This window comes from Ranitomeya imitator, chromosome 1, assembly GCF_032444005.1.
Source record: "Ranitomeya imitator isolate aRanImi1 chromosome 1, aRanImi1.pri, whole genome shotgun sequence".
Lineage (NCBI taxonomy): Eukaryota > Metazoa > Chordata > Amphibia > Anura > Dendrobatidae > Ranitomeya > Ranitomeya imitator.
In genome coordinates, this window is record NC_091282.1 from 758,640,900 (window position 1) to 758,658,658 (window position 17,759).

At 45.2% G+C, this 17,759-nt stretch overlaps 1 protein-coding gene across 1 annotated transcript in view; it reads left to right on the forward strand.

Annotated features, from left to right (window-relative positions):
* The first annotated feature begins 7,871 nt into the window (after positions 1–7,871).
* The window catches only part of KLHDC2 (kelch domain containing 2), a 44,276-nt gene continuing 34,388 nt past the window's right edge, over positions 7,872–17,759 (forward strand). Inside the window, exons 1-2 of the mRNA XM_069735221.1 lie at positions 7,872–8,142; positions 10,530–10,612. Coding sequence (XP_069591322.1) covers positions 7,957–8,142; positions 10,530–10,612 — 269 coding nt within the window. The 5' untranslated portion in view covers positions 7,872–7,956. The remainder of the gene's footprint in view (positions 8,143–10,529; positions 10,613–17,759) is intronic.

Consider the following 17,759-nt stretch of genomic DNA (forward strand, 5'->3'; position numbering starts at 1 on the left):
ATGCGCTCTTTAACATGCTGGTGGAGGGCTGGGATGGCTTTTCTGGAAAAAAAGTGTCGACTGGGTAGCTCGTAGCGTGGTACAGCGTAGTCCATCAGGTCTTTGAAAGCTTCGCTTTCAACTAACCGGTAGGGCATCATCTCTAACGAGATTAGTCTAGCTATGTGGGCGTTCAAACCCTGTGTACGCGGATGCGAGGCTAAGTATTTCCTTTTTCTAACCATAGTCTCATGTAGGGTGAGCTGGACTGGAGAGCTGGAGATCGTGGAACTAGCGGGGGTGCCGGTGGACATGGCAGACTGAGAGACGGTGGGAGATGGTATTGTTGCCGCCGGTGCCCTAGATGCAGTGTTTCCTACTACGAAACTGGTGATTCCCTGACCCTGACTGCTTTGGCCTGGCAAAGATACCTGCACAGATACAGCAGGTGGTGCGCTAAATGGTGGTCCTACACTGCCGGAAGGGATGTTGCGTTGATGACTAGCTTCATTGGCCGAGGGTGCAACAACCTTAAGGGACGTTTGGTAGTTAGTCCAAGCTTTCAAATGCATGGTGGTTAAATGTCTATGCATGCAACTAGTATTGAGACTTTTCAGATTCTGACCTCTGCTTAAGGAAGTAGAACATTTTTGACAGATGACTTTGCGCTGATCAATTGGATGTTGTTTAAAAAAATGCCAGACTGCACTCTTTCTAGCATCGGATACCTTTTCAGGCATTGCAGACTGAGCTTTAACCGGATGGCCACGCTGTCCTCCACCAGGTTTTGGCTTTGCCACGCGTTTTGGGCAAGATACGGGCCCGGCAGATGGAACCTGTGGCGATGTTGATGCCTGCTGCGGCCCCTCCTCCTCCTCTGCTTCAGAACTGCTGCCGCCTGCACCCTGTTCCCCCAATGGCTGCCAATCGGGGTCAAGAACTGGGTCATCTAATAACTCTTCTTGTACCTCCTGCGCAACTTCGTCTGTGTCACCGTGTCGTTCGGTGGTATAGCGTTCGTGATGGGGCAACATAGTCTCATCAGGGTCTGATTCTTGATCAGCACCCTGCGAGGGCAATGTTGTGGTCTGAGTCAAAGGACCAGCATAGTAGTCTGGCTGTGGCTGTGCGTCAGTGCACTCCATGTCAGATTCAATTTGTAATGGGCATGGACTGTTAACTGCTTCACTTTCTAAGCCAGGGACGGTATGTGTAAAGAGCTCCATGGAGTAACCCGTTGTGTCGCCTGCTGCATTCTTCTCTGTTGTTGTTTTTGCTGAAGAGGACAAGGAAGTGACTTGTCCCTGACCGTGAACATCCACTAACGACGCGCTGCTTTTACTTTTACCAGTTTCACGAGATGAGGCAAAAGAGCTAGAGGCTGAGTCAGCAAGATAAGCCAAAACTTGCTCTTGCTGCTCCGGCTTTAAAAGCGGTTTTCCTAATCCCAGAAAAGGGAGCGTTCGAGGCCTTGTGTAGCCGGACGACGAACCTGGCTCCACAGCTCCAGATTTAGGTGCAATATTTTTTTCCCCACGACCACCTGATGCTCCACCACTACCACTACCCTCATTACCAGCTGACAATGAACGCCCCCGGCCACGACCTCTTCCACTAGACTTCCTCATTGTTTTAAAAACGTAACCAAACTAACGTTATTTGTTGCAGTCACACAACTTACACGGTGAGCTATAACTTCAGTATGATTTAGCTACCCCTTTACAGGTTGGTGAGACCACAGCGAAAATCAGGCCCAATGTTACACACTCTTTTTTTGGTAGCTGCAAATTAGAGAGATGCCCCACACGCAGGACTGTCACTGAAGCACAAATGTTAATATTAATGTCACACTATTATTTTATTTTTATTTTTTTCAGGAACACTTTAGAAACCCCCCCAAAAAAAAAAAATAGATTTTTGCAGGGAGAATTTAGAAAACAAATGTAACAAACTATATGCTTTCTATGGGCCACTGAGTGAGAGATGACGCACACAGGAATCAGGAGTGGCACACAAGCCCAGAGGCCAATATTTTTCTACCAATGATTGATGGAGTTATTTTCTCTGGTAGATTTTGGAACCCAAATCAAGGAAAAAAAATGTAGGCTTTCTATGGACCACAATTGGAGAGAGAGAGAGAGAGAGAGAGAGATGGCACACCCAGGAGTCAAGACTGGCACACAAGCAGAAAGGCCAATATTAATCTCCCATTTTTTTTGGGGTTTTTTTTTTTTTTTTTGTTTTTTTTTTTTTTTCAGGGAGACTTTAGAAAAAAAAATAATAAAAAAAATATGATTTTATCAGGAAGAATTTAGAAACCAAATAAAATAAAATGATTTTTCCAGGGAGAATTTATAAAACAAATAAAAACAAAAATAGGCGTTCTATGGCCCACTGACTGAGAGATGACGCACACAGGAGTCAGGAGTGGCACACAAGCCCAGAGGCCAATATTTTTCTACCAATGATTGATGTAGTTATTTTCTCTGGTAGATTTTGGAACCCAAATCAAGGAAAAAAAATGTAGGCTTTCTATGGACCACAATTGGAGAGAGAGAGAGAGAGAGAGAGAGATGGCACACCCAGGAGTCAAGACTGGCACACAAGCAGAAAGGCCAATATTAATCTCCCATTTTTTTGGGGTTTTTTTTTTTTTTTTTTGTTTTTTTTTTTTTTCAGGGAGACTTTAGAAAAAAAAATAATAAAAAAAATATGATTTTATCAGGAAGAATTTAGAAACCAAATAAAATAAAATGATTTTTCCAGGGAGAATTTATAAAACAAATAAAAACAAAAATAGGCGTTCTATGGCCCACTGACTGAGAGATGACGCACACAGGAGTCAGGAGTGGCACACAAGCCCAGAGGCCAATATTTTTCTACCAATGATTGATGTAGTTATTTTCTCTGGTAGATTTTGGAACCCAAATCAAGGAAAAAAAATATAGGCTTTCTATGGACCACAATTGGAGAGAGAGAGAGAGAGAGAGAGAGATGGCACACCCAGGAGTCAAGACTGGCACACAAGCAGAAAGGCCAATATTAATCTCCCACTGTTTTTTTTGTTTGTTTTTTTTTTTTTTTTTTCAGGGAGACTTTAGAAAAAAAAATAATAAAAAAAATATGATTTTATCAGGAAGAATTTAGAAACCAAATAAAATAAAATGATTTTTCCAGGGAGAATTTATAAAACAAATAAAAACAAAAATAGGCGTTCTATGGTCCACTGACTGAGAGATGACGCACACAGGAGTCAGGAGTGGCACACAAGCCCAGAGGCCAATATTTTTCTACCAATGATTGATGTAGTTATTTTCTCTGGTAGATTTTGGAACCCAAATCAAGGAAAAAAAATATAGGCTTTCTATGGACCACAATTGGAGAGAGAGAGAGAGAGAGAGAGAGATGGCACACCCAGGAGTCAAGACTGGCACACAAGCAGAAAGGCCAATATTAATCTCCCACTGTTTTTTTTGTTTGTTTGTTTTTTTTTTTTTTTCAGGGAGACTTTAGAAAAAAAAATAATAAAAAAAATATGATTTTATCAGGAAGAATTTAGAAACCAAATAAAATAAAATGATTTTTTCAGGGAGAATTTATAAAACAAATAAAAACAAAAATAGGCGTTCTATGGCCCACTGACTGAGAGATGACGCACACAGGAGTCAGGAGTGGCACACAAACCCAGAGGCCAATATTTTTCTACCAATGATTGATGTAGTTATTTTCTCTGGTAGATTTTAGAACCCAAATCAAGGAAAAAAAATATAGGCTTTCTATGGACCACAATTGGAGAGAGAGAGAGAGAGAGAGAGAGAGAGAGAGAGAGAGAGAGATAGATGGCACACCCAGGAGTCAAGACTGGCACACAAGCAGAAAGGCCAATATTAATCTCCCACTGTTTTTTTTGGTTGTTTTTTTTTTTTTTTTTTCAGGGAGACTTTAGAAAAAAAAAAAATAAAAAAAATATGATTTTATCAGGAAGAATTTAGAAACCAAATAAAATAAAATGATTTTTTCAGGGAGAATTTAGAAAACAAATAAAACCAAAAATAGGCGTTCTATGGCCCACTGACTGAGAGATGACGCACCCAGGAGTCAAGACTGGCACACAAGCAGAAAGGCCAATATTAATCTCCCACTGTTTTTTTTTTTTTTTTTCAGGGAGACTTTAGAAAAAAAAATAATAAAAAAAATATGATTTTATCAGGAAGAATTTAGAAACCAAATAAAATAAAATGATTTTTTCAGGGAGAATTTAGAAAACAAATAAAACCAAAAATAGGCGTTCTATGGCCCACTGACTGAGAGAGAGAGAGAGATGGAACGCTTAGTACTGGCACACAAGCCCAAAGGGCAATATTAATCTCCCTTTTTTTTTCCAGGGAGAATTTCTAAAACCCAAAAAAAAAAAAAAATAGGCTTTCTATGGCCCACTATTTGTGAGAGAGATGGGACGCTCAGGACTGGCACAGATGGCACGCTCAGGACTGGCACAGAAGCCCAGAGGCCAATATTAATCTCCCTTTTTTTCTGGGAGAATTTATAAAACCAAAAAAATATTTAAATAGGCTTTCTATGGCCCACTATTTGTGAGAGAGATGGCACGCTCAGGACTGGCACAGATGGCACGCTCACAACTGGCACACAAGCCCAGAGGCCAATATTAATCTCCCTTTTTTCAGGGAAAATTTATAAAACCAAAAAAAAAATTAAATAGGCTTTCTATGGCCCACTATTTGTGAGAGAGATGGCACGCTCAGGACTGGCACAGATGGCACGCTCACAACTGGCACACAAGCCCAGAGGCCAATATTAATCTCCCTTTTTTCAGGGAAAATTTATAAAACAAAAAAAAAATTAAATAGGCTTTCTATGGCCCACTATTTGTGAGAGAGATGGCACGCTCAGGGCTGGCACAGATGGCACGCTCAGGACTGGCACACAAGCCCAGAGGCCAATATTAATCTCCCTTTTTTTCAGGGAGAATTTATAAAACCAAAAAAAAAAATAAATAGGCTTTCTATGGCCCACTATTTGTGAGAGAGATGGCACGCTCAGGGCTGGCACAGATGGCACGCTCAGGACTGGCACACAAGCCCAGAGGCCAATATTAATCTCCCTTTTTTTCAGGGAGAATTTATAAAACCCAAAAAAAAATAAAATAGGCTTTCTATGGCCCACTATTTGTGAGAGAGATGGCACACTCAGGACTGGCACACAAGCCCAAAGGCCAATATTAATCTCCCACTGTATTTTTATCAGGGAGAATTTATACACCCCACAAAAAAAAATACAGAAAAATGAAAAGGCTTTCTATGGCCCACTATGTGAGAGAGATGGCACACACAGGGATGGCACTCTAGCAGAAATGCCAAATTGCCAATCTTAATCTCCCACCAAAAAAAAAAAAAACAGGGAATGTCCTACAATTACTATCTCCCTGCCTGCAGTAATCTCAGCCAGGTATGGCAGGCAGCTACTATCTCCCTGCCTGCAGTAATCTCAGCCAGGTATGGCAGGCAGCAATAAGGAGTGGACTGATGCACAAATGAAATAAAAAGTGTGGACAAACAAAAAAGATAGCTGTGCAGAAAGGAAGGAACAAGAGGATTTGTGCTTTGAAAAAAGCAGTTGGTTTGCACAGCGGCGTACACACAGCAATGCAGCTATCAGGGAGCCTTCTAGGGCAGCCCAATGAGCTACAGCGCTGAGGGGAAAAAAAAAAAAAAAACTTCCACTGTCCCTGCACACCGAGGGTGGTGTTGGACAGTGCAAATCGCTGCAGCACAAGCGGTTTTGTGGTTAATGGACCCTGCCTAACGCTATCCCTGCTTCTGACGAAGCGGCAGCAACCTCTCCCTAAGCTCAGATCAGCAGCAGTAAGATGGCGGTCGGCGGGAACGCCTCTTTATAGCCCCTGTGACGTCGCAGACAGCAAGCCAATCACTGCAATGCCCTTCTCTAAGATGGTGGGGACCAGGACCTATGTCATCACGCTGCCCACACTCTGCGTTTACCTTCATTGGCTGTGAAATGGCGCTTTTCGCGTCATTGAAACGCGACTTTGGCGCGAAAGTCGCGTACCGCATGGCCGACCCCGCACAGGGGTCGGATCGGGTTTCATGAAACCCCGACTTAGCCAAAAGTCGGCGACTTTTGAAAATGTTCGACCCGTTTCGCTCAACCCTATCCACGACTCTCTCGGACTTCCACTATAGGGTGAAGCCAAAAACGCCGCCGACTCCTCCGTAGTTTGTCTCTTCTCCTCTGTTCATGACAGGCAAAAGCATAAGCTATAGCAAGGGCTAATTCCAGCTCAAAAGTGAGGTAGATACTCTCCATGGAACGATCCATCTTGATGCTGTATGGTTGGAAATAAGGTATGCGGGGGTATATATACCACTATGACATTAATACCCACCCCCATCTACCCATTGGTGACATTATCGATTGTCTAGACACTAGACCCACCCTCTTCTATTCATTGGTGGTGTTATCTAGTGTCTAGACACTAAATTGTGGCTCAAGATCCAATCAGTGTTTGCCAACGCATGCGTCGTAAAACGCTGCGTTTTTTGGTAAAACGCACCAAAAACGCACCGAAAACGCTGCGTTTTACGACGCATCCGTCAGACGCTTGCGTCATAAAAGTTGCGTTTTTGCGTGCGTTTCCGATGCGTCGTGCGTTGCGTCGGCGACGCAGCGTCGCATGACGCAGCGTCGCATGACGCTAATGTGAACGTACCGTAACAGCAGCTGCCACCAGGTGTCTCTGGACCTCTTACATAGCAGTAACAGCGGCTGCCACCAGGTGTCTCTGGACCTCTTACATAGCAGTAACAGCGGCTACCACCAGGTGTCTCTGGACCTCTTACATAGCAGTAACAGCGGCTGCCACCAGGTGTCTCTGGACCTCTTACATAGCAGTAACAGCGGCTGCCACCACGTGTCTCTGGACCTCTTACATAGCAGTAACAGCGGCTGCCACCAGGTGTCTCTGGACCTCTTACATAGTAGTAACAGCGGCTGCCACCAGGTGTCTCTGGACCTCTTACATAGCAGTAACAGCGGCTGCCACCAGGTGTCTCTGGACCTCTTACATAGCAGTAACAGCAGCTGCCACCAGGTGTCTCTGGACCTCTTACATAGTAGTAACAGCGGCTGCCACCAGGTGTCTCTGGACCTCTTACATAGCAGTAACAGCGGCTGCCACCAGGTGTCTCTGGACCTCTTACATAGCAGTAACAGCGGCTGCCACCAGGTGTCTCTGGACCTCTTACATAGCAGTAACAGCGGCTGCCACCAGGTGTCTCTGGACCTCTTACATAGCAGTAACAGCGGCTACCACCAGGTGTCTCTGGACCTCTTACATAGTAGTAACAGCGGCTGCCACCAGGTGTCTCTGGACCTCTTACGTAGCAGTAATAGCGGCTACCACCAGGTGTCTCTGGACCTCTTACATAGTAGTAACAGCGGCTGCCACTAGGGGGCTCTGGACCTCTTACGTAGCAGTAACAGCGGCTGCCGCCAGGGGGTTTTGGACCTCTTACGTAGCAGTAACAGCGGCTGCCGCCAGGGGGTTTTGGACATTTTTCGAAGCGGTAACAGTTTTACGTAAGGACCTGTGACGTAGCAGTAACAGCGGCTGCCGCCAGGTAGATCTGCACCTCTACGTAGCAGTAACAGCGGCTGCCGCCAGGTGTCTCTGGACCTCTTACGTAGCAGTAACAGTGGCTGCCACTAGGGGGCTCTGGACCTCTACGTAGCAGTAACAGCGGCTGCCGCCAGGAGGCTCTGTACATTTTTCGTAACGGTAACCAGCGTTACGTAAAGACCTCTGATGTACAGTAACAGCGGCTGCCGCCAGGGGGCTCTAGGCTTTTTGCTCTGCCCTTATTAAAGATGGCGCCCTGAGTGCTCTTATTTATATGCGACTCCTACGCCTAACATCCGCGACTTGAAGCTGTGACGAGTATGGCGGACGGCAATGAAGATGCCCCTGCTGAAGTAGCAGAAGAAGAGATCGACGTGGCTGATGAGGAAGAGGACGAGATGGAGGAGGAGGCGGGGGCCGGCGTGGATAGCAGTTTGCCGGCAGAGCGGAGCGGGCACGTGGCTGTCACCGATGGAATCCGCATGTTTGTGTGGGGAGGATACAAGGTGACAGCTGCAGAGACCGTATTACTGACGCACAGGCAAAAGCCCAGGCTGTTGTCAATAGCGACCAATCAGATTTCTGCTCTCGTGTTTTGAAGGCAAGTTGAAAACCGAAAGAAGCGATCTGATTGGTTGCCATGGGCAACTGATGTCCTAGATATAAGCGAGGCCTGTAGTGTGACTGCCAGCAGTATCCCAGTGGCTCCGCTTCTATCCGGCTCTTGTCTGATATTAATGACGATAAGTGTATTATTACTGTGTGCGGACCCTGGAAGTGACAGGCTCCATTCTAATTGAATAAGATTGATTTTTGGAGCCAGGAAAGGGTTACAAGAAACCTAAAGAAATGATCGGTCCTGTTCCTTCCCCGTGCCTGTCCCACTCCGCGCCCCGCCCTACTTTCTCCTGCGCTGCATCGAATTTCTGGAAAGTTACTGAAATGTTCCCGTCTTCATAGATTAATGTAGTCACAGGCTGTAGAAACAAGCTCTTCTACTATTTGCTGCTTATTAATTTGCAGCTGATCTTGAGACTCTCCTACTGACACCTTTACAAAAAGCCGCCATAAATTGCCATACTTTTACGCCCGCCATTTTTATTCTATAGTGCCTTCTTCTTGACCAGCAGAATTACCCGTATGTCCCTTCCTAGTGTTGTCTCCTTATGGCAGTTCTTTAGTAGACGTTTGCGTTGCTGGGAGCTGCACAATCCAGATGCCCAGTCGTTGGTTGCAATGCTTTACTATGACATCTGAGGACGTCACAAGGGTCCTATGGTGGTCTGCTTGACCTGAGGTCTTATTACATATTTTACAGCAGCATATAAGTACTCCTCCTAGGAATTATGATTAGCCAAGGAGGAGTGTGAAGGATGGCACCAGAGAGATGGTGAAGAAGCTGCACCTCGCCTGACGTCACTATTATGTTTGGAGGGATCATGTGCTACTCTCTCTTCACTTGCACTAACGTGATGTTCCGTACCCCCTGGTGACATGTAAGGTCAGATTGGTACAGTTGTAAACACACCCCGCTATCCACATGGGCCCAGGGAGGCATAGTGAGTGAGGGAGGGTTGGTGGCCCACATAACCACTGACATGGCACCACACTCGTTCACACCCCTGAGAGGCTCCTTTCACAAGCACCAGCGAAACAGTGCGCTGCTAGCACAGTAGGATTGTCACCAGTTCTTCATTGGATATAATCCCGTTATCAGACCAGGATTATATCAGGCCAGAAACCAGCCCTGGTAGCATGGAAAGTTAAGCCGAGAAACAGACATGTAGATTCGTGGATAGAGATGAGCGCCTTCCCAAGGTTAAATAATATATTTAATCGCTTTAAGGGCACACTAGACACTACACAATGGTTACACATATGCAATAGTCAGATATGCTCATAAAATAATGGTAGGATAAAGTACGCAGAATAAAAGCATCAGTTACAAGTCAGATGAAAGGCCTGGCTTGCCTCGGAGGGTCTGCCACATGGGAAGCTGGTGGTCCCCACTGTTCATTGACTTCTCCCCACACAATATGTCGTCACTGCTTCCCGAGAGAAAAAGCAATAGGACGTGCTTTACAGGAGCATATAACCCCTTTGGGTCACTCCCCTCCTGTTCCTTGGTCTGCACTTAAATCTCCTCCCCTTGCATCTAGCAGCTAAAAACTCTAAAATCCAAGATGGGTCAAACCTTGTTAATGGACAGTTCTAGTGAAGTGTTTTTGGTGCTATCGAATCCGGCCGGACCCCCACTATGAATTGAGACCAAAACAGATCTTTGCTACTTGGCTCCTACTAGTCATTCCACATAAAGACCCTGGAAGGTGTTCGGCCCCTTCCAGAGATCTTGAAAATGCAACCAGTTTGTGGCCAGGACGTACGATAAGTCCATATTCTCCTTATGTAATCCTAGCTGTATGAACAAATCAGTTGCACCACATGGTTTGGATACTAGCCAAGTTGGTGGGAGTGTGAATTTCTTATTTGAAGGCTGGGTCACCTGCCGAGCCAAGTGTCCTGTTACAGCTACACGTTTTAAAGAGGATTGTAAACTGCCATTAAATCCCCCTCATCCTTCACAGTGAGTATTTAATTTGTGTAGTATACAGGTATACATAATGTTGTGACCTCAATATTTCTGTATGAATCCTTGCTTCTAAATCTGAATAGGGAGTTAGTGTAATCTGTAGAAGATGCAATAAAAGGTTTCATATTCTCCTTTTTTAATAAACCCAGTGTGCCAAATGAATAAATTCTGCTACGTTTCTCCGATCTCAGCCCTGTGTCACATGCCTCTGTACTGGCATAAATGATTCAAACATCATGGTTTATGTAAAGAACGTAGACATTTATTCTGTATCCATAATTCATTCACATTTATTTGTTACAGAATGCTCCTGTTCGAGGCTTTTATGATTTCTACTTGCCGCGGGATGAAATCTGGATTTACGACATGGTAAATGGAGTAACCTGGTGAGTATAAATTGGGACCATGAATTAAATTGGCATTGTCAGTTATATGTTATGAACTGGTGGTTTAGGAGCAACATGGGACGAGCTCTGAAGGAGGTGGTACTTGTACTGACCGCAGTCCCTAAGCTCAACACAACACTAGAAGTAGCCGTGGGATGCTCCTGTCACTCCCTAGGCACCTCGTCACAGCCTGAGAACTAACTACCCCTAAAGATAGAAACAGGAAAACTATCTTGCCTCAGAGAAAATCCCCAAAGGATAGATAGCCCCCCACAAGTAATGACTGTGAGTGGAGAGGGAAAAGACATACGTAGAATGAAACCAGAATGTAGCACAGGAGGCCAGTCTAGCTAAATAGATAGGACAGGATAGAATACTGTGCGGTCAGTATAAAAAAAAAAAAAAAAAAAAAAACTACAAAAATCCACACAGAGTTTACAAAAATCTCCACACCTGACTAAAGGTGTGGAGGGTAAATCTGCTTCCCAGAGCTTCCAGCTTAACTGAATTAATCCATACTGACAAGCTGGACAAAACATAGAATGCACAGAACGAATAAGTCCACAACATGTGGATAGAAAAGAGCAAAGCAAGGACTTAACTTTGCTGAACTGGTCAGGATATCAGGGAAATCCAAGAGAGATGTGAATCCAACCAGGAACCATAGACAAGTGGCACTGGCTGAAGGGAAGAGCCAGGCATAAATAGCCGAGCAGAAAGACAATCGGTGGAAGCAGCAGCAGACTGCTAAATCCAAGGAGCAGCCATACCACTTACAACCACCGGAGGGAGACCAAGAGCGGAATTCACAACAGTTATAGCCTCTAAAATAGTTATTTTGTGACTTGATTACTCTGTCCCACGACTCGTAAGCTGGTCATACACTTTGTAGCAGCCGACCGTTTTTTCCTGACTTTCCCCATACACAGGAGCGCTTGTCTCTATTGGAGAGCCACTATCAGACTCCTCCTGGCATTGGATGATAAAGTTCAACAGAACGGATCTTTCTCTCCTCCGACCTCATCTGCTCCAGATGGGTTTGGATAACTTTTATCTAATGTGCATGGGGGCCTTAATTCTCTAACTCCATCCCTACAGCAGCTGCAAAATCCTCCTATACATATTGCAGGAAGTCAGCAAGCTCCGCTCCGTACACAGTGTCATGGCCGTTCTTCAAGACTGCAGCCTAGATGCCATTAACTTTAATGGGCGCTGAGTTGCAGTTCCCGAGTACAGTTATACTCTGTAATCAAGTCAATCACGGGGTTACCACGTATCGGATTTAACTAATCTAAGGACTAACTAATGACTTCCTACGCATATTGCTCTTACATCTTAACCAACCCTTTAGCTGCCGTATATCTTTAGGTATATTCGTGTATAGGGCGGAGTGAGGCCGTTAGGACCCTATATACCTGCTGAGATTTGTGCACAATACCTGATGATCATACAACCCAATGACATACCTGCCGGAGGCTTGTTTTGTTGTGTAGTTTTTAATAGTGCATTTAATTTCCTGTACCATCGGCTCCCCACCAAGGGGTTGTTGATGGGTACCGATGGATTACCATAGTACCTGGGCACTTCAGAACCTGAGCCATGAAAGCAACAGAAGACCGTGATTTTCACCATATTCAGCATGCAATACACGATTAGGCTCAGATGAAATGTTAGTTAAAAAGAAAAAAGGCCCAAACCGCAGTCTCTTCAACCAAAAACAAATTAAAAAAAAAAAAAAGTAAAAGCACATTTATATTTCCACATCTATAAAAGTCTGATAACATTATGTAATCCTTATGGTAAGTGCCATAAAGAAGAAATCTAAATGCCATAACTTAAGATTTTAAGGTAACGTACCTCCCAAAAATACCAAAGCAATCACCACGTAAGATAAAGATTAAAATTCTCGGAAAATGTCGACATAAACCTCATATACATATTTTTCTCTAGTCCCCTTCCACGACAGCATAGGAGGTTGTCTCCACACCCTAATGGGGGACAGGAAGCACAAAGTGGTTAAAAGCCCCTCTCACCTCCTACTCGCCAGTGTCTTTCCTGTCCCCCATGGGGCATGGAGAGGTTAGGTCGTATGCTGTAGGGCCGGTGACTGCAGCGTACCTTCTTTTACTTAAACCGGTCAGTGGTGGTCATGGGTTTGGCCCTCTTCCTCTGTTCTGCTCCCGTCGCCAGCTGCGGCCTCTGGACCTTCCCAGCCCACCTGCATCCCCACATGGGGGTAAAGCGGGCTGGTGATCTTCTACTGGAGGCCTCCCTGAACTCTCCGGTCCTTTCTTCCTCCTTTGCGCGCTGTTCGGCGTCCTGGAAGTGACGTCATTATGGACACATTACTTCCGGGCCTTGCGTTCCACGCTGGAGCGCATACACTTCCGGGTATCCCAAACGACGTGCCGAGCACGTGAAAGTTCGCTGAATCCTGCTCCTGGACCCAGCGGGAGAAAGATCAAACGCACTGGGGGCAGGGTTTATAACTATATAAACCAAAGGCGGACTTAAATTCACTTAGCCGCAAGAAGAGAACCATATGATGATGAATTATTTATATAAATCTTTATTTCAAGTAAAAAATCACCAAGGACACCGATATCAAAAAGAACAGAGTGTTACAGGGGAACAACTTGGTGCTAACTCTACAAAAAATTCCACATCATGTCTATAACCTAGTAGGGCAGTATAATCCAACATAAAATCAGATCATTAGCTGTAGATGTTCAGCCAGGCATATCAGTTACTCTATATTAATATACAAAACATGATAACGCCTATCAAATAACGCAGCCCTCCAAAAAGGCTTGCTAGTGGGACCACACTATTGTTTAATTCCACCCAGTTATATATCTAGGGTAAATGGCCATTCATATGAAGTTATAATGGTTCATATACGATCACATTCAGAAGTTAATCAGCAATAACCAACTTATTAAATCATTAAGTGTGAAAAATAACATACCTCTAGAGGAAATCTCCCAATAGACCGAGTGGTGCAGAGTGCTTACCAAAGTGTCCTCCCTCGTGCGCCCCGACGCACGTTTCGCCCAGAGCTTCTTCCGGGGGCGTGAGGAAGAAGCTCTGGGCGAAACGCGCGTCGGGGCGCACGAGGGAGGACACTTTGGTAAGCACTCTGCACCACTTGGTCTATTGGGAGATTTCCTCTAGAGGTATGTTATTTTCCACACTTAATGATTTAATAAGTTGGTTATTGCTGATTAACTTCTGAATGTGATCGTATATGAACCATTATAACTTCATATGAATGGCCATTTACCCTAGATATCCCAGCTTCAGCCCTCTAAAACACGGAAGTTTCTGGGGGTCCGGTTAAGGTACCTTCACACATAACGATATCCTTAAGGATATCGTTGCAACGTCACGCTTTTTGTGACGTAGCAACGATCCCGCTAACGATATCTTTGTGTGACAGCGACCAACGATCAGGCCCCTGCTGGGAGATCGTTGGTCGTGGGGAATGATCAGGACCTTTTTTTTTTTTTTTGGTCGCTGATCACCCCGCTGTCATCGCTAGATCGGCGTGTGTGACGCCGATCTAGCGATGTGTTCACCAGTAACCAGGGTAAACATCGGGTTACTAAGTGCAGGGCCGCGCTTAGTAACCTGATATTTACCCTGGTTACCATTGTAAAAGTAAAAAAAAAAACACTACAGTCATGGACATAAATTTTGAGAATGAGACAAATATTACCGTAATTTTTCCAAAGTCTACTGCTTCATTTTTTTCTAATGGCAATTTGCATATACTCCTGAATGTCAGAGTGATCAGCTTAACAACAATTACTGTACTTGCAAAGTCCTTAAAAGGAGCAGCTAACATAATTTTAGTGATTGATCCATTAACACAGGTGTGGGTGTTGATGAGGACAGGGCTGGCGATCAATTAGTCATGATTAAGTAAGAATGACATCACTGGACACTTTAAAGGGACAATGTCACCTGAATTTGGAGGGAATAATCTTCAGCAATGGAGGCGGGGTTTTTGGGTGTTTAATTCACCCTTTCCTTACCCGCTGGCTGCATGCTGGCTGCAATATTGGATTGAAGTTCATTCTCTGTCCTCCATAGTACACGCCTGCGCAAGGCAAGATTGCCTGGTGCAGGCGTGTACTACGGAGGACAGAGAATGAACTTCAATCCAATATTGCAGCCAGCGGGTAAGGAAAGGGTGAATCAAACGCCCAAAAACCCCGCCTCCATGGCTGAAGATTGTTCCCTCCAAATTCAGGTGACAGTGTTCCTTTAAAAGGAGGCTGGTGCTTGGTATCATTGTTTCTCTTCAGTTATAACCATGGTTATCTCTAAAGAAACACGTGCAGCCATCATTGCACTGCACAAAAATGGCCTAACAGGGAAGAGTATCTCAGCTACAAAGATTGCACCTCAGTCAACAATCTATCGCATCATCGAGAACTTCAAGGAGAGAGCTTACATTGTTGTCAAAAAGGCTCCAGGGCACCCAAGAAAGACCAGCAAGCGCCAGGACCGTATCTTAAAACTGTTTCAGCTGCGGGATCGAACTACCAGCAGTGCCGAGCTTGCTCAGGAATGGCAGCAGGCTGGTGTGAGTGCTTCTGCACGCACTGTGAGGCGGAGACTCTTTGAGCAAGGCCTGGTTTCAAGGAGGGCAGCAAAGAAGCCACTTCTCTCCAGATAAAACACCAGGGACCGACTGATATTCTGCAAAAGGTACAGGGAGTGGACTGCTGAGGACTGGGACAGTCATTTTCTCTGATGAATCCCCTTGTCGATTGTTTGGGACATCTGGAAAACTGCTTATTCGGAGAAGAAGAGGTGAGCGCTACCACCAGTCTTGTCTCATGAAAACTGTAAAGCATCCTGAAACCATTCATGTGTGGGGTTGCTTCTCAGCCAAGGGAATCGGCTCACTCAGTCTTGCCTAAAAACACAGCCATGAATAAAGAATGGTACCAGAATGTCCTCCAAGAGCAACTTCTCCCAACCGTCCAAGAGCAGTTTGGCGCCCAACAATGCCTTTTCCAGCATGATGGAGCACCTTGCCATAAAGCAAAGGTGATAACTAAATGGCTCATGGAACAAAACATAGAGATTTTGGGTCCATGGCCTGGAAACTCCCCAGATCTTAATCCCATTGAGAACTTGTGGTCAATCATCAAGAGACGGGTGGACAAACAATAACCAACAAATTCTGGCAAAATGCAAGCATTAATTATGCAAGAATGGACTGCTATCAGTCAGGATTTGCTCCAGTGAGAGCATGCCAGGGAGAATTGCAGAGGTCTTGAAGAAGAAGGGTCAACACTGCAAATATTGACTTGCTGCATTAACTCATTCTAACTGCCAATATAACCTATTGGTACTCATAATATGATTGCAATTATATTTCTGTATGTGATATAAACATCAGACAAACACTAATAAAAACCAGAGGGCAGCAGATCATGTGAAAATATAATTTTGGTGTCATTCTCAAACATTTTGGCCATGACTGTACATACTCACATTCCGATGTCTGTCACGTCCCCCGCCGTCAGCTTCCCGCTCTGTCAGTGCCGGCCGTAAAGCAGAGCACAGCGGTGACTTCACAGCTGTGCTCTGCTTTACGGCCGGCACTGGCACAGTCAGTGCGGGAAGCTGACGGCGGGGGACGTGACAGACATCGGAATGTGAGTATGTTGTGTGTTTTTTTTTTTTACTTTTACAATGGTAACCAGGGTAAATATCGGGTTACTAAGCGCGGCCCTGCACTTAGTAACCCGATGTTTACCCTGGTTACCCGGGGACTTCAGCATCGTTGAAGACAGTTTCAGCGATGCCGAAGTCTTTCCCCGGATCGTTGGTCGCTGGAAAGAGCTGTCTGTGTGGTCGCTGGGGAGCTGTCACACAAACGACTTGCCAACGATCACGGCCAGGTCGTATCGCTGGTCGTGATCGTTGGTAAATCGTTTAGTGTAACGGTACCTTTAGACTCTGGGAAGCAGATGTTGTTTCTTCCAGAGGACCATCGCCTGACTATAATGGCAAAAATCACAAGTTTCAGGAAACAAAAATCCCCTATTCTTCAGGAAGCCATATCAGTACTAGCCTCCATGACGGCCTGCATTCAGTCTGTATCTTGGGCACAGGCGCACTCAGAGTTCTCCAAGCCCACATCCTCAAGACGTGGAATGGGAATCAGAGATCTCTAAACAAGAGAGTTCACGCTCCTGGACATGTAAGAGCATCTCTAGCGTGGTGGTTGAGCCCCAGAAACCTTTGCAGGGGTTTGAATTCGACACATTCCCCCCTAGATACAATAACATCTGATGCGAGCGAGGCTGGGGTGCCATAGTAGCTCGCACTCCTTTCCAGGGTCTCTGGGATCAGAGAATAAGCAGTAAATCCTCCATCTTCAGAGAATTGAAAGCAGTGGAGGAGGCTCTCCTGGCTGCAAGCAATCTAGTCTCCGGATGTCATGTCAAAATTTATTCAGACAACATGACTACAGTAGCCCACTCAAGGTTCAACAGCTCAAGGGGCATTTCAGGCCAAATATTCTGTTGGGCCGAAAAACACCTTCTCTCCCTGACAGCGGTCCATCTGAAGGGATCCTCCAATGTTCAGGCAGATTTCCTGATCCGGCAGGACATACAACCAGGGGAATGGAGCCTGAACGTGATGTTGGTAAACAAGTGGGGCCTACCCGAAATTGACTTGCTTCAGGTCAAAACACCCAGGTTGAGGCTTTTTTTTCTCCCTGAATCCCAGGGACAACACTAGGGCAGTGGATGCCTTTGCTCAGAAATTATTATTTACTATTATAGCGCCATTTATTCCATGGCGCTTTACATGTGAGGGGTATACATAATAAAAACAAGTATAATAATCTTAAACAATACAGGTCACAACTGGTACAGGAGGAGAGAGGACCCTGCCCGCGAGGGCTCACAATCTACAAGGGATGGGTGAGGATCTAGTAGGCGAGGGTAGAGCTGGTCGTGCAGTGGTTTGGTCGATCGGTGGTTACTGCAGGTTGTAGGCTTGTCGGAAGAGGTGGGTCTTCAGGTTCTTTTTGAAGGTTTCGATGATGGTTGAGAGTCTGATATGTTGTGGTAGAGCGTTCCAGAGTAGGGGTGATGCGCGAGAGAAATCTTGTATG